The 13,477-nt window shown below is 41.1% G+C and overlaps 1 protein-coding gene across 1 annotated transcript; it reads left to right on the forward strand.

The window, feature by feature from the left end:
* The first annotated feature begins 1,358 nt into the window (after window positions 1-1,358).
* Window positions 1,359-9,188, forward strand: mpzl2b (myelin protein zero-like 2b). Its single transcript, XM_041952867.1, has 5 exons — window positions 1,359-1,716; window positions 5,288-5,457; window positions 6,078-6,288; window positions 6,681-6,849; window positions 7,929-9,188. Exons 1-5 carry the CDS (start codon window positions 1,656-1,658, stop codon window positions 8,104-8,106), a joined length of 789 nt encoding a protein of 262 aa, XP_041808801.1. The 5' UTR covers window positions 1,359-1,655; the 3' UTR covers window positions 8,107-9,188.
* The last annotated feature ends 4,289 nt before the right edge of the window (window positions 9,189-13,477 follow it).

Here is a 13,477-nt window from a genome sequence, read left to right on the forward strand (position 1 = left end):
GTGAGTTTGATGCACTTTATGGAAAGGTTTGCTAGTTTCATTTGGACATTGCACATTTGCTCCTTCGCTCCCTTTCAACTGCTTCAATTTGATTTTAAAAATCTACTGGAGATGGCCACTAAGCATTTCACTGCACACTTTACTTGTACACTTGAGTATGTGACAAAAACACCTTGTTCTCCATATGAAGTGTCAAAATATCTAACAGTTAGTAACAGAGCAGTAAGTTTGTGCTGCAAATGTAGAAACTTCCTGTTACACATGGGTGTGCAAATAAGAAATGTGCCCTCCCCGGGCTGATCAGTGTTGTTTGGCAAACACATGCAGTGTCCAGTCGACCTTGTGAAGTCCCCACATCCATGCAATCATTAACTTGTGACTAAAGGAGAGCATTAACTAAAACATTAAGAAAAATGCTTGTGACTTTGCTGTATTGTCCTCATTCACATGGATGTAAATTGCAGAATTTCCCTTTAGAGCTGGTACACAATATCTGTAGATATGTAGGAGCACAGAGATGTAGCTATAAACTGACAATTTATAGCTACAGTGAGGTGGAAGCAGTCAACAGGACGGATGTAAACTGAAGGCAAATTTCAGATCCAGTTCTCCTGTGTCACTTAAGTCCAGAACAGTGAACTGGTCCTTCTAACCCCTGCATCCAGGACTTGAGGATCTGATAAAACAAAGTTATTGGGCTTTTCTATGAAAAAAATCAGGATACAAATTATTATTCCGAGCAGAGTATTTTTATCTGCCTTCAACATATCTGGAGAGGATCTCTATGTGCATAAACATCTGTTACTTCAACAAGTACAGAGATAATTCATATCAAGGTTTGCAATAAGTGAGAGAGTTAACAAAATGAAACGTCCAAGCTTTCGGACGTCAATGAACCAGTCAAACCTTCTTTTTAAACCTTTGCTGTCATTATATATAATATTCCAGCAGAAGTAAATAATAAATGTAAAGTGCACTGGTCAGATTAAGTAATTCAGAGAATCTATTAGTTTTTTCTTCAGAGGCATTCAAAAGGAATTTAGTGATTGTTGTGGGGGGTGGAACAGTTTGAGCAAACTAACTCAGAATCTAAAAGTATGTACAAAATAAACAGAACAGAACAATAATTAAAGTAGCAGTGATTATATTTACTATAAAATAAGCCTTGTGGCATTTTTTTTAGACCTAAATCAGCCTATAGATATTGATGGTAATAAGCTCAGGCTTGTCCACTTTGATACATAAAATTCATTTTGCCGATAGCACTTGAACACAACACACACCTTCTTCGGCCTGAATGAAGAGTACCTGAGTTTTTTAGCGTGTGGCCACAAGATGGTACCAGTCAGCGCACAACTTTACAATGAAACTTTTACCCGGTGATCAGTCCTGGGTTATCAATCACGAACTGAATGCGCATGTGTGCAACTGCCGGACCAAAACAGTCTGAGCTGGCAGTCAGGTAGGCCAACGAGTCCGACAAGAAGCCAGTGAGTAAACACCGCCCAACAGGTGTACGCAGGTCCACCACCGAAGTCGAAAGGCTCCTTACTCCGACTGTCTGCGGCAACATTTGCCTTCCTGACTGCCTTCAATAAATGTCCACTAAGGGACTTTTTCAGAGGATTTAAGGCGCCGGATTCGAAGCAGAATAAATGGTTTATCCTGTGTGTCGGATATGGCGTCTGCTTCTCCTGGGAGGATTCGTGCTGCCAGGTGAGTTTCAGCAACTTCCTGGAGGGAGCGGACGACTTCATTATGCCTTCAAACAACAGCGTGAAGGCGAGACGTTTGGATTGTGATTATGAGCCACTGCAGGACTCCAGGAGTCCACACACAGCTTGTTTAGTTTACTTTCACCGGTGAGTAGTGTGATCTGCTGGTAAAAACAATCAGCGGAGTGTCACACAGTGGCTGTAACAACAGCTGTGCGTACATGAGCCACACAGGTGTCATTTTATGAGTTTTAGAGGCAGTGTTATATTGGATTGTTACACCATTATACATTATGATATATAACTTTGGTGTTACAGATCCTTGCATTTGTTTTTTATTTGAAATATATCATCCGGAATTCGGCTGTGACAGAGAATAAAATAAAAATGAATAATAATAATTAAAAAAAATCTATTTGCATGTTTTCTCAAAGCAAAGAAGGCTTTGTGAACGAGGCTTGCTTACCCCCTCTCAAATTCACGATAACTAGTCATTACATTTTCAGCAGTGTGCTCACTTTTTGAAATTTTTTTTTTGTGTTTTTTTTTTATCATGAACCATGAAATTATATATATATATTTTCATTTTAATAATTAGCCCAATAGTTAAAAAGGGTGATGATAATTTCATTTATTTTATTGTTTCGCAACTTATTATTTATTTAACTGTGACGTCTCAATTTAGTGTAACTTTTGTGGGCAGAAAATCAGTTTCAGCAGTGTAAGTCAAGGACACATTCATGCAGCTCCTAAAGCAAATCGCAGATTTGAGTTGATCTGCTTGTAGAATATAAATAAACATTACGTGTCAGCTTCGCTACAGGTTTGATCTTCACCATTTCCTGCAGAATTAATCCCAAACACTGCAAAGTTGTGCCACTTAACAAGAGAAAATCAATCAAGCCAAAACCAGACGACTGGTTTAGCTTGTTTTAAAGTCATATTTGCATTAGAGCACTTCAGTCTGTGGTCTACACAAATTACCACTGAGTTGAACCTACACCTCTGACAGTGTGGACATTATAAGCTTCAGCAGACTGGTGTTTACTGCACACTGTTGTTTCTGTTAGTCCGCCCAGATGAGCAGTTTAATGATGTGGTGTAATTCTGTGAGAGAGCAGCGCTTACATGTGTTGATTCCTTGTCTTTCAGCTAATTTCAGATATATTCCTGTCATATATTAGTGTGTTAGTGCCATGCACACCGGCACTTCAGGCACCATTCGTCTGATTTTGGGAAAAGTAGCAACTCTGATTGACCTGATAGAGATTTTCGGAGTAAACTGGCTAAAATTGGGGAACAAAGTTTGTACTGTGTGTGGACGGCACTCGTGTGCAGCAGTAGTTAGAGGGAATACTCTGTAACTTTTGAGAAAACAACACATTCCTCACAATTCCTGCAGTTGATACCATAAATCCAGATGTGCCAACCGATCCTGTTGATTGGATTCTTGGAGGTTCAGTGCTAACATCAGTGTAGTTTCACCAGGTTTTGTTAAAATTCGAAGAAACAAAAAAAAAAAGGGCCCAAATGCATGACGAGCAGGCGATGAAAAAACATAATACCATCTTTCTGTTGTGCTGGCATCAGATTTAGTTTTGCTCAAACAGCCTGCCAGTAGTGAATATGAAGGAGTTGTTTGTACAGGCAAGCTTGAAACACCTGGCATGGTGGGCTGGGCTATTATGTGCTCCCTCTTTACTGGAATTACAGATGAATCTATGGCAGAGACTGAAGATTTTCAAGCTCCAGGCTGAAGCTAGTCAGTCGCAGAGCACCTACCATGACAGTGTAGTTGTCTGAATGTAGAGTTGCAGTTAAGGCTGCATGTCTGATAAGGCGCCTCGACACGCCACAGCGATTAGATAACGTGGGGAAGAAATAATCATTCATAATGTCCTCAGGCTCTTTGCAGCGAGGGAGATGTTATGGAAGAGCTGGAACAAAACTGTGGCTTCTCTCGCAAGTAGCTCAGACTCAACAACCTTCAGCTGCAAAGCCTTGAACAGGGTCGGGAAGTTTTTCATAAATTTAGTTTTAACCGAAGAGGAAACAAAATCTGAGTGAGGCTAATAAAAGATAATAAAAGAGAAATAATCATTATGAAGATATAGATTCAGTAATATAGTCTCTGACTTAATCTGTCGTGCTATTGGATTACTTTGTCGATCTAAATTTAATTAAATTTGTGGATCTTGTGTTGATTTAACCGGAGATGTTGGATAAGCCTATACTTATTTCGGGGAAGACATCACTTGCACTTAAAATAATCACAATCTACACATTCCTGTAATTTAACTGCATGCTTTGCAAACAGATGTTGCATATTGTTCATACTGCCAGTCTCGGTTGAAATCAGCTCCATGCGAATGTCACATTTGTCGCCCAGTTCTGTAAAATACAAGTTCAAACATCCCTTTCCTTCTATGGCTGGAGAAGCGAAGTGCATCGTGGCGTAACGTTCCCGTGTGTAGCGCAGAGTGCATCAGTAAGAGGAAGAGATCGTGGTGGAGCTAAACGAGTTCTCAGGTATTAGACATGATGATCAGATAAATGCATACATCAAGAAACTGAATAAAAGTAATGCTACAAGTTTTGTGGGGAAAATTGCAAACAATCTGTCATTGGCTCTGACCAGTGAACTTGTTTGGGGTGCTACGTTTGTGTGCTCTCACTTCAGAATCCTCCATTTGTTGTCCCGTGGCAGGAAGCAGATCTTAGTGACGGTGATCATCATCCGTGACTATGTGCCTGTAGCTTCTCCGTACGGATACACTGACCGAGCCCTCCTGAATACTGTTATCCTGTTAAATTTAATTTTCTTCTTCAGCCATAAATGTGATTTTTATCCCTCCCTGTCTGGGATTACACTGCATTCTTGGCCTCTTCTTCCTCTCTGGGGTTTATTAGCAGGAATGCTTTAATCCTACGGGTCAGCTCATCACGGTGACTAACAGTGTGATCCAGATTTACCTCCAGTATTTGACTTTACCAGACCCCTGCAGGAGATGACCCTGATTTCAAGTAAAACAGTATGGGAAATTAACAAACCAGCTCTTGTCACATAATAAAAAACGTATTTAATGCACCTATAAAGACCGTGCCCATCTGACCCTCTGTGCGTGTACACACATGCAATCATTAGCCCATAGCAGGTGTGGCTGATATATTAGAATTAGTCGCTCTCTTGTTTGCTGAAGTGAAGTCACATAGAAATGAATGGAAAATGAGGTCTTACAATCTTAAGCAGTGGGCGTAGGAAAGATTGTGAGCAGCTGTCGTCACAGGAAGCAGACAGAGTTACAGTTTATGGGGACAAACAGCAGAGATCTGTGTCACTTGGCTCTTAACTATCAAGGGCGTTTCTGATGTGTAACCAGTGGGAACTAGTGGAGTGAGCAGCTCTGCTCTTGTTCGGATGGTTTGATGAAGTGCTCTGTAATTGAGGGATGAAATAAGAAATGAAGTCGCCTGGGTTGTTCGAAGTCTAACCGTTCTGTGAACGAGTGAGGTGGTGGTGTTGTAGGTTATGTTGATGAACACTCTTTGTCACCCGGTTGTCTTTGTCACAGGGCTGCGGCATGTCAGCGGAATACAGATTCACACTCCGAGTGAGGTGGAGGCGGTCAACGGGACAAACGTGAGATTGAAATGCACGTTCACGTCCAGTCACCCGGTGACACTTCAGTCCGTCGCAGCGTCCTGGAACTTCCGTCCCTTAAATTCAGGATCGGAGGAGTCGGTGTGTAGGAACTGTGTTTTTATGAATGTGTCTTTGTTGTATTTGAATTTCATGATTAATGAAACGCTTAATAGTGTTGATTGTAAAGATTTATAGATAATAAATACAAAATTTGGTTTATTTTCTCCTCTCCGTTCTTGAAAGACAGCAGCCACTCAATATATATGCCCCCTTTTAACAGCTCTCAGTGTGCAATCCTCCACTTGGAAAATTTTAATACATACAGCGACCCGCAGGAGGACTTAAGAAATAACACATTGTGCTACACGTGTCAGATGCAGAATAGAAGAACCGAATGCAACACATACACTAACACATACAGTACATTACTTCATGTCTGTCATGCAACATGAGATGCTTATCTTTAGGTGGCTGTGGACTCACAGCACAGACGAACAGATGAACATATGAACGGCACGATGCTAATATGTTAATATGGTTGTTGGTGGCTTTTAAACAGATAAACTATATAATTGTAGTAATAGAGTAATATTTGATATTTAAAATTTTCTTATGCATGCAATTTGTTTGGAGTCAAACTGCATATTTGCTGGTGTGTGTGTGTGTGTGTGTGTGTGTGTGTGTGTGTGTGTGTGTGTGTGTGTGTGTGTGTGTGTCAGGTGTTTTACTACAAGGACGAACCATACCCTCCTCAGCACGGGCGTTTTAAAGACCGGGCGGTGTGGTCGGGAGATATTTTGAAACAGGACGTCTCCATCACCCTGCATGAGGTGCCTCCAACCTTTAATGGCACCTACATCTGCCAGGTGCGCAACCTGCCAGATGTGCACGGCAGTAGCGGAGAGATCGTCCTCCGAGTCGTCAACAAAGGTGAGTCTGGCAGCGCTGCCTTTTGGGAGAGAATCTTTTGGGAAGATGGCGTAATGCAGCAATGTTGGAGCAGCTTTTAGCTTGTGTTTTTCTGTCATTTCCATGAGTGTGTTCAGTATGTATTTAGAAGATGGTGTGTTATTGGTCCTTGTAGAACAATTCTCAGGCTTTTCCACGGGGAGGTCAGAGGTCAGGGTCTTCCTGGAACATTTAGGGTTTTAGAGTCATGCTCAAGATAGTGCATAGTGCTCAAGAAGTGAAAGACAGCGTGTGTAATCACTGGGACGCTCTTTTATTTTCTATTCAGTATCTCTGTTTTGTTCCCTCAAAATCCCCAACAAGTTCAGCTGTCACCCACTCTTATCACTGACTTCGGGTCCTGTTGCTTCTAGCCTCCCTCTCAGAGATCGGCATCCTGGCGGCTGCAGTTGGAGGCGCCTGTGGTATAATCCTGATCCTCCTCGGTATCTTCGTGGCCATGAGGTTCTACAGGAGAAAGCGCGCGGAAAACGACCTTGAGCTGCAACCACGGGAGCACGAGCGGAAGGACCCGACAGTGTGGTGAGGGCTGAAGAGCCGGAGTTCCTCTGCTCCTCTTCCTCTCGGGACTGGTGTGGAGTCTGATTGGCTGTTTGGGTCCACTTTGCTGGAAAAGACAAGCGAAAGTTGGGGTGGGGAGGAATCTTCCATGTTTGCTCCTCCAATGTGAACCTCTCACTTACTATTGCAGTTTGTTTACTTCAGTATTAGATATATAATGTACCTGCCTTTCCATTTGTTGTAGAGATTTACACACTTTCAGATGTTTTTACCAAAAATGGCCAGTGATTGTAATTACTAGCTTGATTAAGAGTTTTTAAACTGTACAGTAGGAGATGTAAATATGGAGGGATTTTCTAACTAAATGTTGCTCTTCAACTTCAAGCTTCAGTTCACAGCAGCAGTGCACCATTTGCTAATCATACAACCATGAACTCACCAGGTAAACACACTAAATCATGAATCATTTTATCAGAATCATCCCATAGTATTGATTTTATCCCTAAAGAGCACTTCATACATGGTAACTGCTGCTGCTGTGAATTGACTCATATCCTCTCTACTGCCTGCTGAGGGTTCAGCTTTTAAAGGTGTGGGAGATAAGAACAGATTAACTTTTTCTGGGCAAACCCCTTCACTTTTCTTTGCGAGCAGCAGCTCCATTAACAACTGCTGCTTCACAGTATGTGCCTCTTTAAACTCGTGAATACAGAGTTTAACAAATCCAGAGATCTTAAACCCAGAGAACCATGAACTGTTTTTGGTGGAGAAATGTTCATGAACTGATGTTTTGGTCATCTTTTTCCGCAAAAGGAAGCAGTACATAAATTCTCAGTGGTACTCTGGCTGGGTTCGTTTCAAGCTGAGGATTCTGGGTATTGTATTTTTTTTTAAATCCCTACCTGTTGTTTTTCATTGGATGTTTGCTAAGGTAAACCAGTGCGGGCCTCTTGTTTTATTTGCTACACTTTCCATGTGGCCAGATATCCATGAGTAGCCTGTCTCATTATTTACATGCATGTGTCTGTGTTTACGCGTGCACGTTGCGTGCGTGCGTGCGTGTGTGTGTGTGTGTGTATTTGTGTTGCGGGTTGCGTCAGTTTACCTGAAGAGGCAGTTCATCTGAAAGCTGTGATGCTGGAGAAGGAAGTTGATAGTTCAGATGATGAAGAGTCTGAACCCAGCAGTGGAGATGATGAGGAAGAGGAAGGCGCTGAAGGAGATGACGATGATGATGATGACGACGATGATGATGATGACGACGATGATGATGATTAAATGGACACGCTAGATTGATTAGAATTGTAGTTTTGCTTTAATGTTTAGATGACATGTAATTTATTGTACTTTTTCAGTGCATCGTGGTCACTGAGTCACATTGATGCAGTAAATGTTCTCCATCAAATGAGCATCACACATCTACTGCATCACAGCGCTCCACTCATGATGGACAGTTTCTTAGAAAGCATCACAATAGGCGCAGCAGAAAAACACACATCTTGTATTACACTTGTTCTTCTTTTGCTGCCTGCATTCCCCACAATGCAACACAACCACCATCTGTTCAGTTACAGATTCTGGTGTGTTATGCTAGTAGCAGCCTAACGTAGCCTTGAGCCTCTGGCCTCAAGCAGACATGAGGACTAGCTACAGAGGTCTGGTAAGGTCAGTTTTTTCTCGAAATTTTCCTTCAGTCATTTAAAGCTGCAGCCCCGACACGAGTCACGTGACGTCACTTGAGGCAATTTATCAGACTCTAAAACTTTTTACTCCCATTTTAATATTCACGTGTAAGTCTGTGGAGTCCACCTTTAATTTCTGTGTGTATGATGGATGTGAGTGTGGTTTGTTGCATATTTTACATTTTTTGTGCTAATTTGATGGGATTTCCAGAAAGCTGCTGCTGGAAATCTATTGCCTGAGATCAATGTCGTGATAACTAATTAATTTTCATGTTGAATAAATGGAGTTTAGATTTTTGAATAGAGGAGCCAGTTAAATATGGCTCATTTTTAAAAGTACCCCATACCAGTGCAGAGTGTTTGTCCAGCTGTGGTGTTCAGTGTTCATCCTGTTCATTTTCTAAAAGCATCAGCCGAGGAGACAAATCAGAATTTGAATTAAGATTCAGACTTCAGTTGTTCCATAGTGTGTCTTTGCAGAGGAGATTGAATGCTGCTGGAAATGAAACAGGAAAATGGGTGCTGTCAGCGAGACCACCGTCGTTTGCATGAGCGATTTTGTATTTAGATTTTGTACATAGTGTAAAATAAGCACAACTTTACACTTTTTAACTCAAACCCTGAAATGTTTTACACTATTCAGCAACTCTGGAATAAAGAACTTTTTTTTTTTAATGATCAACTAGCATGAAGTGTGTTTTAATTTGAAAAAACACTGTTCAGTGTGTGGGAATAGGTCAGCTCTCGAGGTGAACAGATTGGGTGGGTGAGTGTGAAATACCAACCACTCCCGTATTTTTCATACGTAACAATGAGCAGCAGTCACACCTCTTTGCCATACAACAGCTGAACAAATCTTGTAGTTTATTCTGTTTTTCCTTATCGACAGTGCAAAAGTCTGTTTGTCAAACATTGGACCAACTTTTTTCTTTTCTCATGGACCAGCCTGTGTCTTGAAATGGGTGCATTTGTTTTGGAAACAGGTCGAAATACCCTCACTGCAACACTTTTTAACCTTTTCTGCTGCCTACTGAACAATCATGAGAATACCACAGGCAATGCTGTCATATCACCTACATTACAACTCAAAGAAAATAATGAATGTGCCTTTCCAGAGCTGGGATTGGAGCGTGGATTCAGAAAAACAAGAGGCATGAAGGACACATCACCCCCTGGTGGCATTATCAAGTATTTTTTCTGTTTAAACTCACATGCTTCTTATACTAAAGAAAACCCTCAAGTGTGTGTGTGTGTGTGGCAAACATAGAACAGTGAGAGGGAGGGAGAGTTTAAACTGGGACATGTCTCTACACGTGCTTCTCCACACTGACTCCTCTGCTACATGCACATTTTATATCATACCCATGGAATGAAACCATACCCTGTTGAACAGGTTCTTTCTTTGTATGAATGGGCTAACTGCTCTGAACAAATGCATTCACAAGAAATATAACAAGATCATTTGAAGGCCTGTTGCAGCCAGTTCACACACGAGGATTAGCAAGACAAAGGAACAGCCGATGAAAGGTTGACAGTCTTATTCAGCAGTACTGCCCACTGTTTTCTTTAGCATACCTAGGAACTGGAGCAACCACTGAATAGCAAAAATGAGCCTGTGTTGATCAAGCTGTGTGTGTGCACGCGCACAGTGAAATGCACAACTGTGAAGCAGCCACTTATCAATCACAAAAAGTAATATAGTACTGAGTATTTATGCTACTTTATACTTTTTACTACACTGCATTTATCTGACAGTGTAGTTACCTTTCAGTTTAGGGCTTTTACCTAAACATACATTTTGTAAAATACAATGCACTGTTACAGATTAGAAAGGTAGTATTCAACCTTCTTGACTTGTGACCTTGCAATGTCTAGTTGGGGCCTCTTGTCACAATTCAGATATCTAGGAGCTGTTAGCAGTTCCCCTCTAAGCATCTGATATCATTTAAACCTGCAATCCACATATTTAGCAGCTTTGGAGAAACATCAACATTTATTCATGTTTGTGGTGAATTTAAGTCCAATATTCACTCTCATTTTAGCTCTGTTTTTGGTCTCAACCAACCCCTGAAGGAAATACCTGGTGCTTCAGTAGCTCCAGTTTGTGTGTTGTTTAAGCATTGCTGGTGAATTATCTTTTAGAGAAACCAATACCTCTGTCACCTGAATCTATGCTAATATATAAGGCACAAACTGGGGCTAGCCCTTTAGCTGCTCTGTGTTTGCCATCTGAAAAAAGAGCAGAGGCCATGGGGGTCCTTCCCCAGAAAACAACATCAATGATGCATTTTTCTGCAATGTGACAGAAATATTCAAATTTGGAGGGATTATTTAAAAAAAAAAAAAGTATTATTATTTTTACTTTTTTTTTTTTTTTTTTTTTTTTGCTCAGTGATCTCCCACTATATATTAGGGTAAATATAATAAATAAAATCATTTTCATGTCAATTATTTGTGTTGGTTTTGTTTTGGTTATTGAAAGTGAAACTTATTCACTCATACTAGCCTATAGGTATGAACTTTGCATAATAACAAGCAATGTTTGAATTTCTCCGTGAAGGCTGACACTGAGAAAAACAGAGTGCTAAGGTTGTCTATGGCAACCCCATAATTTTATCTTGTGACCTCGTGTAGAGGATCTGACCCCTGTAGGGTTGGAGCTACTGAGCTAAAGGACTACTGCTGAACTGTATATAAAGCATAATAGTCACTATAAAATGCTCACTTACTGATGAATCAGCATATGAATTTAATAATGTCATCATAGAGACTATTTTTCTCTGCAAAGAGTGAGTACTTTTACTTTTTAAACTATACATTTTGCAGAGTAGAAGCATATTTGTCTGTACAGGGCTCTTCCCTGTAATGGAGTATTTTCACAGTGATGTACTGCCAGTCTTACTTAAATGAAAGGTCTGAATTTCTTCCCACATTTTATCTCTGTTTTCATTGTGGGAGTTGTGGTATTGCTCTACCTCACTAATGTACAGTAAAAGCTGAGATGTATGTCCCTGTGTCTTTGCTTTGAAGCAGCACACATCTCGCTGCAGAGCAATTGACACCACCTACTTTTTAAATCTGAGGGTGCACCCACATGGCTTTACTGAATAACAATAGGGATACATAATAATGAATATCTGCAGTTATGTTTGTGTGAGTATGCCATGGACATGTGTGGTCCTGCACAGGTCTGCAGCAGCACCCTGTCTTTCTGCAGCAAAATTCTTGTGTTTTTTTTCTCTCTTCTTATTGCAGTTCTGGAAGAGTTCCCACCGCTGCTGCATTGATACTCCAGTGGAGGGGCCTGGAGAAGAGAGCGGTGAGCTTGCAGCCTGGCCACATTATCTCTCTCTTAGAGCTCCACACCCGTCAAAGCACCCTCCACTGTGCCTCGCACCACACTTCACCTACCTCATGATGGAGCGCTGAACCATAGCAGTTTGTAATCCTCTGGCTAATTTCTTAGTTGTTGGGTACCATTCCATACTGTTTAATCAAACACATTGTGGATTAACCTCGTTCACTTAACCTCCTGTGACACACATTAGACTTAACTTTGGATATTGCTGCTGTTTCTGCATAGTTTTGCTTAGTCAGTTAGATCAGGTCCATCATTTTCCCTCACTATTCAGCTCATCTATCTATCTATCTATCTATCTATCTATCTATCTATCTATCTATCTATCTATCTATCTATCTATCTATCTATCTATCTATCTACAGTATCTATAAAATGTACAGGTACAATTGCTGACACACAATATGACACATGCAAGGCACTTTGCAAGATGCCATCCTGTATCAGTCTGCATATGTACATAACATCCTGCTCAATGAATAATAGATCACAGTGTTAAGCACTTGCAAAGTAAGTAAAGTACAGTCAACGCTTATGTGGCAGACACTTTCATCTGTCTTTTTGTTTAAACTGCCAATGTAAATTTCAGTTACAGCCCTTCAGAGTTGCAAACTTCACCTTACCTTCTTCTCCTGTAAAGGAAATGGCAGTTCTGTAAGCAGAGAAAAACAAGCGTAAGGTGAGGTCCCCTTGTCCTCTGCCTCAGCTCAGATGGCTTCGGTCTGTCGCAGTTGCATCCTCGTTAGCACCCACAATTCTCCTTTGCTCCAGTATGAAACTCTAATTAACCTCTTACTAACCCCCACTTTCTTTTCTAATGAACTGATAACAATAAGCCGTTATTACTGTACAGGGTTTGACAGGAATATAGTCATAAGTGTATGAATGCAATGTTAATCGGATCTAAAATTGACTAATCAAATCTACTAAGTGCTTCCTCTGTGGTGTCTTGCAGTAAATAGTGCAGACACATGATATTGGTCAGCTATGGGAATAGTTATGGGAAAGGAGCTGTCCTGTTGTGAAAAATGACTGCACACGCAGCCTCATTTACAATGCACTTGCAGCTGCATCACATGATCCCAACAGAGCAATGAACGCCTCATGATATACAAGATAGTTTGACCTTCTGGATGTTGAATGGGACACGCATGCACCCGTCACCGGTGGCTGTGGACGCTGATTATCCTGAGCCAGGGAAATATGAGTCCTGACAGGAGGACAGAGGAGAGGAGAGGCGAGTCATAGAAAATCAGACCTCTGTCAATGTGGGGAAGCATAAGTGCAGAGTGAGAGGAAACAGATAATAAGTAGAAGGGGAAAGCAAAGCGAAGTCACATTGCAGTTAAGAGAAATCAGACATTTTGAATTGGAATAGTGGAATAACTACTGCACTGCTTTCCCCTCCCACTTGTAATTCTGTGATGCTGAGTTGTGATACCTTAAAGGTGACGTTATCAGTGACAGGACATGTCTATTTATGAATGGAGCATTTTTTTTAATTTATGGGACTGTGCATCTGGCCCGGCCCTGGGGCTGCATTACACAACCTCCTCCTCAACCTGCACTGCAGAACTTTTCTCTGATCTTCACAAACACTCTGACAAAA

Source organism: Chelmon rostratus, chromosome 14 (assembly GCF_017976325.1).
Source record: "Chelmon rostratus isolate fCheRos1 chromosome 14, fCheRos1.pri, whole genome shotgun sequence".
NCBI classification, from domain to species: Eukaryota; Metazoa; Chordata; class Actinopteri; order Chaetodontiformes; family Chaetodontidae; genus Chelmon; species Chelmon rostratus.

Bases quoted from the DNA above. Each gene is read 5' to 3' on its own strand.
- mpzl2b (XM_041952867.1), top strand. From the start codon at position 1,656: ATGGTTTATCCTGTGTGTCGGATATGGCGTCTGCTTCTCCTGGGAGGA. The intron at 1,717-5,287 runs GTGAGTTTCAGC...TCTTTGTCACAG, and splicing joins GGGAGGATTCGTGCTGCCAG to GGCTGCGGCATGTCAGCGGA. The intron at 6,289-6,680 runs GTGAGTCTGGCA...TGTTGCTTCTAG, and splicing joins CCTCCGAGTCGTCAACAAAG to CCTCCCTCTCAGAGATCGGC.